Source organism: Lepisosteus platostomus, chromosome 3 (assembly GCF_059453375.1).
Source record: "Lepisosteus platostomus isolate fLepPlt1 chromosome 3, fLepPlt1.hap1, whole genome shotgun sequence".
NCBI lineage: Eukaryota > Metazoa > Chordata > Actinopteri > Semionotiformes > Lepisosteidae > Lepisosteus > Lepisosteus platostomus.
In genome coordinates, this window is record NC_142613.1 from 50,972,956 (window position 1) to 50,986,666 (window position 13,711).

The 13,711-nt window shown below is 49.2% G+C and overlaps 1 protein-coding gene and 1 pseudogene across 1 annotated transcript in view; both read right to left on the reverse strand.

Moving 5' to 3' along the window:
* Positions 1-13,711, reverse strand: part of plb1 (phospholipase B1) — a 42,363-nt gene that overhangs the window by 25,823 nt on the left and 2,829 nt on the right. Inside the window, exons 5-17 of the mRNA XM_088625975.1 lie at positions 12,278-12,318; positions 11,687-11,721; positions 10,234-10,309; positions 9,853-9,904; positions 8,035-8,109; positions 7,661-7,726; positions 7,141-7,214; positions 5,697-5,775; positions 3,690-3,797; positions 3,183-3,257; positions 2,348-2,401; positions 1,808-1,969; positions 97-157 (exon numbers count right to left, since the gene is read on the reverse strand). Of these exons, the coding sequence (XP_088482101.1) occupies positions 97-157; positions 1,808-1,969; positions 2,348-2,401; positions 3,183-3,257; positions 3,690-3,797; positions 5,697-5,775; positions 7,141-7,214; positions 7,661-7,726; positions 8,035-8,109; positions 9,853-9,904; positions 10,234-10,309; positions 11,687-11,721; positions 12,278-12,318 (958 nt within the window). The remainder of the gene's footprint in view (positions 1-96; positions 158-1,807; positions 1,970-2,347; positions 2,402-3,182; positions 3,258-3,689; positions 3,798-5,696; positions 5,776-7,140; positions 7,215-7,660; positions 7,727-8,034; positions 8,110-9,852; positions 9,905-10,233; positions 10,310-11,686; positions 11,722-12,277; positions 12,319-13,711) is intronic.
* Positions 12,457-13,707, reverse strand: LOC148675049 (uncharacterized; annotated as a pseudogene).

A 13,711-nucleotide genomic window follows, 5' to 3' on the forward strand; every position in this document is an offset into this window, starting at 1 on the left:
TTTCCTCCATTTACTCCAAATGTATCCCACCCTCACACTCATTCTGTACCTTGCACACTGTCTCTCTGTCTGATGACAGTGCAAGTCGATCCTTACCTGAGGATGGGGACGTGTCAGATGGCCTGCGATCAGAACACAGCAGCTCACTGCCCGTCACCTGCACAAACACAGCACACCTGTTCACTGCCCATCACCTGCACAAACACAGCACACCTGTTCACTGCCATCACCTACACAAACACAGCACACCTGTTCACTGCCATCACCTACACAAACACAGCACACTTGTTCACTGCCATCACCTACACAAACACAGCACACCTGTTCACTGCCATCACCTGCACAAACACAGCACACTTGTTCACTACCCATCACCTGCACAAACACAGCACACCTGTTCACTGCCATCACCTGCACAAACACAGCACACTTGTTCACTGCCATCACCTGCACAGACACAGCACACCTGTTCACTGCCATCACCTGCACAAACAAAGCACACTTGTTCACTGCCATCACCTGCACAGACACAGCACACCTGTTCACTGCCATCACCTGCACAAACACAGCACACTTGTTCACTGCCATCACCTGCACAGACACAGCACACCTGTTCACTGCCATCACCTGCACAGACACAGCACACCTGTTCACTGCCCATCACCTGCTCACTGCCCATCACCTGCACAGACACAGCACACCTGTTCACTGCCATCACCTGCACAAACACAGCACACCTGCTCACTGCCCATCACCTGCACAAACACAGCACACCTGCTCACTGCCATCACCTGCACAGACACAGCACACCTGTTCACTGCCATCACCTGCACAGACACAGCACACCTGTTCACTGCCATCACCTGCACAAACACATCACACCTGCTCACTGCCATCACCTGCACAGACACAGCACACCTGTTCACTGCCATCACCTGCACAGACACAGCACACCTGTTCACTGCCATCACCTGCACAAACACAGCACACCTGTTCACTGCCCATCACCTGCCCACAACCACACCTCCAGTTCCTGGACTGCAGTTCCCAGCAGCACCTGGGTGAGGAGATCTATTGCAAGTGTGCCTGCCCACGGAGAGATGCTTTGCGGGGGGCTGCTTCAGTGACTGGGAACCCCAGTGCTGACTGGTATTGTGCGGTGTAATCTGCCCAGGAAAGGTGAGCCATCCTGCCCAGTAGAGGGAGGGGGTGTCACTGGCCAGAGGCCCTGAAGGCTGATGGGAAAGGAAGTCTTGTCTCCAGGTCGCAGTGCATCTGGGGAATCGAGGGACAGAGACAGACTCCACCCAGGATTTGGGGGAATATAATGTGAGAATTTGAATTTTTTTATGCTTGTGTAACGCAACGGGGGCTCAGGCGGGCGCCCTTGCCGCATTAGGTCGGCCCCCCACCGTCGGGGGCTCGAACCCGGGACTCCCGCGTCTCTCTGCAGCGACCCAGCCCCGTGAGCTAAAGAGAGATCTCTCTACAGCCCAGTAGCTGTAGTCCTGCTATCACAGGGAAGGGCAGTGACGTCACCTGCTCTGGTACGCCGGCTCTTACACAGTGCCTGTCGGCCGTAAGCGTTACACTTGTTATTGTGTCTATGTAAAAGAAAAGAGGATTGTGTGTTGATTTTGTACAAAATAAGAAAAGAAAACAGACTTCAGTCTGTGTCTGGACTACAGCCTGGCAGGAGGGGTAGTGGGCGTGCTCTCTGGTAGTGACTTGTGCTGGTCTGCAGGCACACACCAGTGCTCAAACTGCACTCCTGCACTGTCACACAGGTCTGGAAAGACAGACTCACGGGGTCCAAGGGCTTGGGTGTAGGTGTCCGTGTCACTGTGGGAGTGGGTGTGCTAGTGTATCCTCCTGTCGGAGCTGTGGGGGTCACTGTTCTGCTGCCCTGGAGCATCAGCTGTTCGCGTTCTGAGTGTGTGTTCCTGTGAGTCCGGAGGTATGGCCGATCCTGAGAAACAGGTAAAAATGAGAAATGTTTAATAGCATTTATATAGCGCCATTCTTCCAAAGGGCACTGAAGTCTGTCATGTACTGAAGGGGATGGAATTAATTCACATGAGAGACCACTGTAGCTCTATTGCTCCAGCAGTACCAGTGCACAGCAGAATACACTGTTCAGTGCTGGACACTCAGAGCTGTAGAGCAGCCCAGACTCTCTCACTGTCCAGGGCTGGTCTCCCAGAGCTGTAGATCAGCTCCTATTTTACGTAGCTCTATTTCCACACCTGTAGCTTGTCTGAGGAATTAAGCTTCTGAAGCAGGTGGAAAAAGAGTCTGAAAAGAGAGAACAGGCTTCAATATTATGAACACACACCATCAGTCTCACCTCACTGGGGCACTGAACAGGGCTGATGTCATTGTCCTCTGTGGCAGGCTGCAGCTGGAAGAGACCATGTAGTTGTAATTAACTGTTAACTACCAAACAGGCAAGGTGGGCACATGAACTTTGCTCAGGCTACCCAGTAATCCCTGTCTCACTCTCTCCTGAAGTCCTGTGGTCAGAGCTACTGCACACATCTGCCTGTCGTCCTCAGCCTATGCCTTGTGCCCTAGTGTAAGATGTGGTAAAAGTGTTGTCATACCACTCAATGCTGTTCTGTGTTCAAGTTCAAGATAGTGTGAACCAGCAAGAGCCTGAGCATCCCATCTACCTCAATCTGATGTGTTTTGTTGACAATAGACCAGAGGTCACAAGTGGAAACCCCAGAGAAGAGCATTAAAACTGCGTCAGGAGGGAGTGTGGGACAAGCTCCCCACCCATGGTGGAGAAACGATACCCTGCTTCCTTTCAAGAAACAGCTGGGTGATTCATTAATAGTTAGGCCAGGTAGGCCAAATGACCTCTTCTGATATTCGATAGTCCTTATGTTTTTATCTGACCTTCTATGATCTAATTCAATTAAATGTGATCCAATCCAATCAACTGGGATCTACTTTAATGTTCCGGGATCTTTGTAATGAGAGTTTTCAAGATACAGCTTCACCAGGTTACAGGCTCGAGTTCCTGAGTCGTTAAATAGACAAGCAGGTCACATGGCCTCCACTGGCTGCTACTGTCTGTGGATTCTCTCCCTTCAGTGATCTAGTATGATCCAGGTGCCCTGCCAGTGTTGCCCTGCAGGGGTCAGTGTGTACCTCCAGGGGTCCATGCACATACTCACCAGGCTCATCCACAGCTGCAGGACCAGGCTGTCCGACAGGGGGGCGCTGTGTCCCACGGGGGGGTCCTTCCTTCCCTGCACAGAGGAGAGGAAGCTGTGAGGCTCCTGAGGAGAAAACTGCAGAGTGTTGTGCTGGTTTGTCTCTCTTCTTGATAAAGACCTGCCTGTATGTGAATCTGCCTGCATATTTTTGACTGGCAAACATGCCCACATTTTTTGTATGTACAGAAAATAAATAATTGGAATATAAAGAAAAGAAGTAATTGTAATCACTGTAAATTGCTTAGGGATGAAAGCATCTGCCTTTTTAATAAATAACACCAAACCCATGGGCGACAATCTAGAATCGCAGCATCCAGCATGTCCTTGGGAGGCACTTCTGTCTCCTGAACAAAACTCACATGAACATGGAAACAACTGTCAAACTCCATACAGAAGGTTCACACAGCCATGGCATTGGGCTGCGCTGAGTTCTGACTGCCTGGCAGTCTGCTGTCTGTCCCTCACCAGGGTGTGAGATGGGCCTGAGGCAGCGGGAGGAGGCTGGAGCACAACAGTGAAGTCCTCTCTGTCGCTATACCAGTTGTTCTCCAGCAGGTGGTGCTCTAGAGCCTCCTGCAGACACCGGGCACACATAATTAACATTAAAAAACCACATAATTAATATTTCATTCACGTTTCATTCTAGTGTCGGTGTGTCTAGCTAGGTGCTTGGCTGTACATTATTGAGAAAAACATCTGGTAATCCACGGTAAAATGATTTACAGTATATAGATCTACTCCGACGCTATATGATTGGTGGTGGTGGAGGGGAGTCCCCATTACCTGTAAAGCGCTTTGAGTGGAGTGTCCAGAAAAGCGCTATAGAAGTGTAAGCAATTATTATTATTATCATGTTGTTCCACTTTCATGTTGTCAAATAACTGACACCCCCTTTCTCACAACATCATCTGTGATAATAATAATAATTGCTTACACTTCTATAGCGCTTTTCTGGACACTCCACTCAAAGCGCTTTACAGGTAATGGGGACTCCCCTCCACCACCAGCAGTGTGCAGCCCCACCTGGATGATGCGACGGCAGCCATAGTGCACCAGAACATTCACCACACACCAGCTCTCAGTGGGGAGGAGAGCAGAGTGATGAAGCCAATTCATAGAGGGGGATTATTAGGAGGCCAATGGGAAATTTGGCCAGGACTCCAGGGTTACACCCCTACTCTTTTCGAGAAACGCCCTGGGATTTTTAATGACCACAGAGAGTCAGGACCTCGGTTTTACGTCTCATCCGAAGGACGGCACCTGTTTACAGTATAGTGTCCCCATCACTATACTGGGGCATTAGGACCCACGTGGACCACAGGGTGAGCGCCCCCTGCTGGCCCCACTAACACCTCTTCCAGCAGCAACCTTAGTTTTTCCCAGGAGGTCTCCCATCCAGGTACTGACCAGGCTCACACCTGCTGAGCTTCAGTGGGCTGCCGGTTGTGAGTTGCAGGGTGACATGGCTGCTGGTGATCTGTTAGATCTGTTAGATGGCTGCTAGATCTGTTACTAAGCAGCCACCAACTGGTTTGGGCTTAACAGAGGTGCATTAAAAGGCGACCACTTATTACAGTGCTGTACAGTATTCTATAACATTTTCACATTACGATTCATGCTAATTTACACAACTGTACAGTGTACTCTAACATTTTCACATTACGATTCACGCTCATTTACACAACTGTACATTGTACTCTAGCATTTTCACATTAAGATTCACGCTCATTTGCACAACTGTACAGTGTACTCTAACATTTTTGTATTATAATTCACGTTAACTCACGGTGATGTACAGTAATTAATTCTTTGTCTTGAGAAACGTGGTGGTCTGTGTTCTGTCTTTTCAGATAACTAAGCTCTCATGCAGTCTTATTACACATTAACAGGTCTGTAATCGCATACTGGACTGAAAGGATTTTCACACCATTCATTGGCTTTGAAAAGTTTCTTAACCGTCTCTTTTTCTGGTGTAGAGTTCATTCAGACAAGGTTTCTTTCTGTGAAGAAAGCGGGCAGATAAAAGCAGGCAGATAAAAGCAGGCAGGCAGCACACCTGTTGCTGGACTCCAGCAGCGAGCAGCTCTGGTTTAACTGGCTGAAAGAGAGAGTGACAGTCCTGGACAGCAGGGTACACATCCTGAAATATATTCTTCTACCTGTCTGTCCTTCTACACTCTGTGTGTAACAGCGGTTGTGTCCTTGTCCTGAACGTGTCATTTCTGGTGACACAAGAGGTTGAGCCCCAGTAAATGCCTGTGTATTCCAGAGCAGAGTTGAACACTGAGTTTGTTCCGCCATCAGTTAATAAACCTCCTTCAGAACCGCGCTGAGCGGGGTTCGGGAGACCGTGCTGCTTGTTTTCGTCCATGAGCTTGCTCCCCCTGTTACATGGTGGGAGTAGAGCCCTCTTTCCAGCATGGCGCCCCCAGGAGGGTGTTTACAATCGAGCTGTGAGGAGGTGAAGGTTACCTGCAGAGCTTTGCTCAGAACAGCCTCCTGCAGCCTGATCTCTGCTGCACTGTGGCCACTGTCACAGCCTCTGCACAGCCTGGAGGCACCGAAACACAGCAGAGTCAGCAAGGTGTGACCAGCTTGTGTCACACACAGAGCACGCAGGAACTGTACAGACACAGCTGTGCAGTGAAACACACAGAGCACGCAGGAACTGTACAGACACAGCTGTGCAGTGAAACACACGGAGCACGCAGGAACTGTACAGACACAGCTGTGCAGTGAAACACACAGAGCACGCAGGAACTGTACAGACACAGCTGTGCAGTGAAACACACAGAGCACGCAGGAACTGTACAGACACAGCTGTGCAGTGAAACACACAGAGCACACGGGAACTGTACAGACACAGCTGTGCAGTGAAACACACAGAGCACGCAGGAACTGTACAGACACAGCTGTGCAGTGAAACACACAGAGCACGCAGGAACTGTACAGACACAGCTGTGCAGTAAACACACAGAGCACACAGGAACTGTACAGACACAGCTGTGCAGTAAACACACAGAGCACACAGGAACTGTACAGAAACACACAGAGCACACAGGAACTGTACAGAAACACACAGAGCACACAGGAACTGTACAGACACAGCTGTGCAGTGAAACACACAGGAACTGTACAGAAACACAGAGCACACGGGAACTGTACAGACACAGCTGTGCAGTGAAACACACAGAGCACACGGGAACTGTACAGACACAGCTGTGCAGTGAAACACACAGAGCACGCAGGAACTGTACAGACACAGCTGTGCAGTAAACACACAGAGCACACAGGAACTGTACAGACACAGCTGTGCAGTAAACACACAGAGCACACAGGAACTGTACAGAAACACACAGAGCACACAGGAACTGTACAGACACAGCTGTGCAGTAAACACACAGAGCACACAGGAACTGTACAGACACAGCTGTGCAGTAAACACACAGAGCACACAGGAACTGTACAGACACAGCTGTGCAGTGAAACACACAGAGCACGCAGGAACTGTACAGACACAGCTGTGCAGTAAACACACAGAGCACACAGGAACTGTACAGACACAGCTGTGCAGTAAACACACAGAGCACACGGGAACTGTACAGACACAGCTGTGCAGTGAAACACACAGAGCACGCAGGAACTGTACAGACACAGCTGTGCAGTAAACACACAGAGCACACAGGAACTGTACAGACACAGCTGTGCAGTAAACACACAGAGCACACAGGAACTGTACAGAAACACACAGAGCACACAGGAACTGTACAGAAACACACAGAGCACACAGGAACTGTACAGACACAGCTGTGCAGTGAAACACACAGGAACTGTACAGAAACACAGAGCACACGGGAACTGTACAGACACAGCTGTGCAGTGAAACACACGGAGCACACAGTATATCTATACCCACCTCTGGTCCTGTCCATGATGTCCAGATGGGTACTGTCCTGTCCATGGTACAACAGTGACCAGAGCCCATGGGACCTGGACACACACAGACAGCAAAACTAAAAGTCCCTAAACTGCCTTTCAGCCATATTACATCCAGCAAACAGAAACTCTGTCTACCAACCAACCAATATAGCAAAGAAAACCACATGGGGATAATGGCTTTTGTATATTCTGTGGCAGGTAGGATGTTTAATTGTGTGTTAACTGCAGCTACCCTCCTAGACTGACACACACCTGGTTAGCAGTCAAAACCACATTCACAGTCAGGGCTCAAAAAATCTAAATTTAATTACCCAAACATACAATATTGTTATTTTAAAGCAAAAAGCATACAATGCAAAAATACTTTTTGACTGTGGACTTAGTGGGATTTGGCATCTGCTGTGATCTGAGCCTGGGGACCAGGATAGAAGCCCTGATTAATACACAAAATGATGCATCCCAAACATCTGCCCTCTGTCAGGAAGTGAGAGGCTCACCTGTCTGTGGAGCACCTGCAGGGCATCAGCCACCTGCTGCACTGCTGCCTGCACCACAGGGCCCACCTGGGACACAGAGAGACAGAGTGAGAGAGACACTGACAGCAGCACCACACAGGCTACCACACTTCTCAACCTGAACTCTTCCTCAGCAGGACTAACTGTGCAGGGTAAGGGTGTGGCTCTTACTGGGCCGGTCTGCTGCTCCACCTGAAACCCTCCTCAGCAGGACTGACAGGGTAGAAAGGTAGGCTGACTGTGGCAGAGACAGAGTCTAAAAAAAGAGATGGACCCTAAGATTGAAGAGGGAAGACAGGACAGGCAGACAGAGGCCTGGGGATTGCAGGGCTGATGGGACAGTGCTAGCAGGCTACCTGGTCATCGCAGGAACAGACCTCCACTCTGCCAAACACAAGGATCAGCCTCCAGTCCCGGCTGGAGTCCATGGCCTGCAGAGAGAGCACAGACACAGTGGGCAGTGGGTAGAGCCCGGCTCCCCCCATTGTGAGGAGAGAGAATAAGCTCAGTGACTACAGCCTGGCCAGAGAAACTGGCCAGAAATGCAGCCTGAGGAACAGACGGTGAGCCTGCTGGGGAACCTGCAAGCAGCACACCAGAGGAATGGACCAGAGCTGTGCACTACTGAAATCAGAGGTTTTATGACAGACGAGCTGAGAAGCCATGCATACAGACAGAACTCAGTCTGCACCAAGTTCCTTCCTGGGGTCTAGGTTGTGTTCTACAGGGTTTGTTTTGATCTTTTGGCTTTTAAATCTGTCTGACTTCGGCTCTGTGTTACTCCTGGTTCTCCAGATGTCTCTTCTTGTGCTGATATTGCCTTGGATTTTGTCTCGGACTGCTTCTCATGTTTTTGAACTTTGCCTGTTATTTGACCTTTGTTTGGACTTCCCCCCTTGTGCTGCAATCTCTTCCGTTCGGCTTAACTCCCACCTGAAGTACCACTACCCTCTCTGCAAGTGAATCTTTAGTTTCGCTTTCTCTTTCTCCCTGCCTGCCCCAGCCATCCACCAAAATACTTGACTCTGCTCCCACCTTCATCTGTTTTCCTTCAGGTCTCTGGATGTCAGCAAGCTTCTTAGAAACTCCAGGCAACTTCAGCAGTATTGTTCTACCTTTCCCTTCCTACTCTCTCCTGCTCCATTCTCCTTCCTCCCCTCTCCTCTCTCCACATGTTGTCCAACCCACTCCCACTGCACCCACAGCCACAGCCTAGAGCCTACAGCCTCTGCTCTCCGGAGTAGCTCCTGGTTGCCGAGTCCCAATGTGCTCCATGGATGGAAGCGCATGGTATCAGTCTGCGCCAGACCCAGGCTTCCTCATTCTCCTTATGCTGTCCCTCGCACTCAGCCCCCTACAGCAGCAGTTTCTTCTCTGTCGCATCTTGTTGAGTTTCACCCCCATTTATCTTTCCTTTCTCAGTTGGCGTCCAACTGATCAGTGTCAGCCCTCAACTCTTCCCCCCTCCTAAAGCTTCCAGACACACATGTAGCTGATATTAAATTTTTCGGGGGCTAATCTCAAAATGCGTTTCTTATTATCTAGATAAATTTAACAAGCAGCAGTCCTCTCCTGTTTTCCATGTTAACCCACTCTTCCAATTACCCAGGGTTTTCCAGTGCCCACTGCAGAGCTCCAGTTCAAGCTAGCCGGTCCTGCTACTGCTGTGAGCTGCTAGTGTTGCCACCTGTTCACTGACTCAAGCTCTGTCACGCACAGCTTCTCAGAGATTCTCAGGCACCACATCCAAATCCACTGGCTCAAGCAGGCACAAGACTGCATCTTACATGTTTTCACGTGCCACGTGTACATTCTCCTTGGTCCTTAGTGTTTGAAATCTGTGTCTGTGTTTTGGGGGAATATGACAGAGCTAATCTCCAACCAGCACTGTCATTTCCTTAGCAAGGCCAGATAAAGTAAAATGATTGAGCATGTTATCTCTATTATATTCATCAGAATTATTGAAACAAGACCAGGACCGTGTCAGATTCGAACCTACTTACGGTTCCGCTTTGAATTTATGTTTGAGTTCCGCTTTGTAATTTGTCGGTAATGCCAGTACTGCTGCTGGAATTTGAATTTGAGAGAGACAGTCTGTTCTCTCTTCTCTGAACAGATGGCACAGAGAGACACAATGAAGGAGAAAGACTGAGTTAAAAAAGTGAAGTGATTACCTCACTGCTCTGGAGAGAGAGTGCAAGATCTTCAGCCTGATCCAGCAGGGCCCTGCAGGACAGACACACACACGTTCTTAGAGCAAACACGCACTGTACTGACAGTGAAGACACACTGTACTGAGAGTGAAGAGACTGTACTGAGAGTGAACACGCACTGTACTAAAAGTGAACACGCACTGCACTGAGAGTGAAGACACACTGTACTGACTGAACACACACTGTACTGAGAGTGAAGACACACTGTACTGAGAGTGAAGAGATTGTATTGAGTAAACACACACTGTACTGACTGAACACACACTGTACTGACGTGAAGACACACTACTGGCCATGATCAGAGACTATTCCAGCTGGATGGCAGTGTGATTAGAGTGATACCTGAACTGCGAGGGGGGCTGTTGTGTGTTGTCAGGCTGCAGTGTGGAGAGGTCTGGATTAAACAGCGCCAGGAGCTCTGATTGAAAGAGAGGGCAGTCAGAGAACTGAATACACACACACTTACATGTGACACTCTTCTACAAACACATGCCACCTGATGCAGACTGTCTCCTGTCTCTGAAGGTCGCAGGAGGGGAGGCTACCATGGGTGTGTGGTGCCCTGTTGTCCATGTGACAGAGATTGAGATCAGAGCTGTTTTACTGCAGCTTTGATCTATCTCTGTCATTTGTGATAAAAATGAAACATTACACTGTTATAGTATCAAACTATCTTTATGGTTATATTGTGAAATTGCTTTAAGATAGGTCTACCTGAGTCAAAGTCACTTATTATTGCAGGGGAAGAGCTGCTTGTTAGTAATGTAGATATCTCAGACATTGATGGATAAAATTATAACAACTTCATTGCTGTGATTATAATCAGTTAATTTGCATTTGATCTTATGAAAATTATCAGGTTTACAGAGCACAGGAGTGAACTGTGGCATAGACAGCTTTTAACCAGAGATCCCATCATGCACCTCTGAGAGCCAGACTCAGGGTGACAGAGGCAGGGGCACAGCCAGGATCTGAACTAGGAACCTCCTCTTCCCAGTCCCCCATGAGCACGAGGAGAGCTGGAAGAGGAGTTTCAACAACTCTTACTTGGCGACTGTGTCCCTGAACTATAAACTAAGGAGGCTCAGTTCTTTCAGCCTCTCCTTTAGATTTCAGGAAAGATCTGTCAAAAATTAGTACCCAGCAGGCAGAGCCTGTGTCTCTGGTTCTCACACTTTAACATTGGCTCTTGTCTTGGAAGGAAACTGGCATCACTCCTGAACTGGACCGGACATTTGTGTGTCTTGTATTTTGTGTTGGAATTTTTGTAAGTAGTGTAGAAGACCAGCTGCTGTGAGGATTGTAGCTCCAGCTGACCTGCCACTAGAACCTGCCCTGTCCCGGGACCTGTGTAGAGACACGCTTGAGGAGAATTAGGTCATCATTAGATAACTGGTGAAGGCTTGGGAGTGTTTGGGAGATAAAGGGTGTGCACGGGGGTAGTTGGTGTCACGTAGTTGTAGAATAGGTTTTGTTTGGTGTTCTGGTGAACCTATCCTCCCTGCCCTGCTGTCCTCCCTCCATCATGAGCTGAATGTGCTCAGGCCTCACAAGCTGCTGTAGTTGGAGAGATCTCTCATGCACACATCTTTCCTGTGAGGTAAATGAAGCTGCGTCAGGAATGAGAAGAGATTTAACCTGGCTCGTTCCTGACTGCAGGGGCAGTGCTGCTGTCTCTCACAGATCTGCTCTCCGGACAACCTGGGGTCTAGGCGCCCCCGATTTCCCACCAAAATACCCCCGTGCACCCCTCCAATCACACGGCCGTGCTAGTGAGCAGGAGCTGGAGACCTACCTGCTAGCCGGTCCAGCACGCCGGAGAGCCCAGCCCTGGACAGGGACAGAGGGAGAAGGGATGTGAGGGCTGGACCCAGCTGACCCAGGTGGGAATAAAGACTCAGGCTCTGAGCCGGAACAGGACAGCTCCCCAGCCTATCGCAGAGCTCTCCGGCCCTCCTTTGAGCCCTCACATAACTAAGAGCGGGCTTGATGAGACCCTGGCAATCGTTTCCTGTCCTAGCCAACGCTCCAGGGGTCCAGTCCAGCCTGGGCTGTTCTTGAACCCTCTGATCTGCTCTGAAGTGCAGGTAAGTCATTATGTATCTTCACCTCTAGAGGGAGCTGGTTTCAAAAGTTGCAGTTTTCCTGTTAATCATAAATCGTTAAGTTGAAATCACCTACTTCTTAGGAACTGAGATTAATATAATAATAAATCATGGCTGATCTGCCCTTAAAGCTCATTTTTCTAGACACCGTTCCAATAAAAGACTTCAGCCTTTCAATAGTGCACAGCCCCCGGGTGGGACAGAAGTAAATTCAGCTCTGTGTGAGGTGAGGATACTTGCTGAATTGTACTGTGATTCTGACAGCTCAGTAGAAAACCTACCTGTCTGTCACATCCCAAGGGTGCCAGGATAGTACAGGGGGCTGGAGTGAGAGACAGTGAGTGAGACTGACAGCATGCACTTAGCAATCACTGTGCTTCATAAGACTGTTATTGTACTGCACCACACTGTCGCAGTGCTGTATCACACTCTCACTGTACTGCACCACACTGTGACTATACTGTACCACACTGTCATTGTGCTACATCACACTGTCACTATACTGCACCATGCTGTTACAGTGCTGTATCACACTGTCACAGTGCTGTATCACACTGTCACTATACTACACCACACTGTCACTGTGCTGGATCACACTGTCACTATACTGCACCACACTGACACTGTGCTGGATCACACTGTCACTATACTGCACCACACTGCCACAGTGCTGTATCACACTGACACTGTGCTGGATCACTGCGTCACTGTACTGCACCACACTGTCACTATTCTGCACTACACTGTCACAGTGCTGTATCACACTGTGACTATACTACACCACACTGTCACTGTGCTGGATCACACTGTCACTATACTGCACCACACTGTCATTGTGCTACATCACACTGTCACTGTACTGCACCACGCTGTCACTATACTACACCACACTGTCACTATACTACACCATACTATCACTGTACTGCCCCACACTGTCACTGTACTGCACCACACTGTCACTGTGCTACATCACACTGTCACTATACTGCACCACACTGTCACTGTACTGCACCACACTGTCACTGTGCTACATCACACTGTCACTATACTGCACCACACTGTCACTGTACTGCATCACACTGTCACTATACTGCACCACACTGCCACAGTGCTGTATCACACTGACACTGTGCTGGATCACTGCGTCACTGTACTGCACCACACTGTCACTATTCTGCACTACACTGTCACAGTGCTGTATCACACTGTGACTATACTACACCACACTGTCACTGTGCTGGATCACACTGTCACTGTACTGCACCACACTGTCATTGTGCTACATCACACTGTCACTGTACTGCACCACGCTGTCACTATACTGCAGTACACTGTCACAGTGCTGTATCACACTGTCACTATACTACACCACACTGTCACTATACTACACCATACTATCACTGTACTGCCCCACACTGTCACTGTACTGCACCACACTGTCACTGTGCTACATCACACTGTCACTATACTGCACCACACTGTCACTGTACTGCATCACACTGTCACTATACTGCACCACACTGCCACAGTGCTGTATCACACTGACACTGTGCTGGATCACTGTGTCACTATACTGCACCACACTGTCACTGTGCTACATCACACTGTCACTGTACTGCACCACACTGTCACTGTGCTACATCACACTGTCACTATACTGCACCACACTGTCACTATACTGCACCACAGTGTCACTATACTGCACCACACTGTGT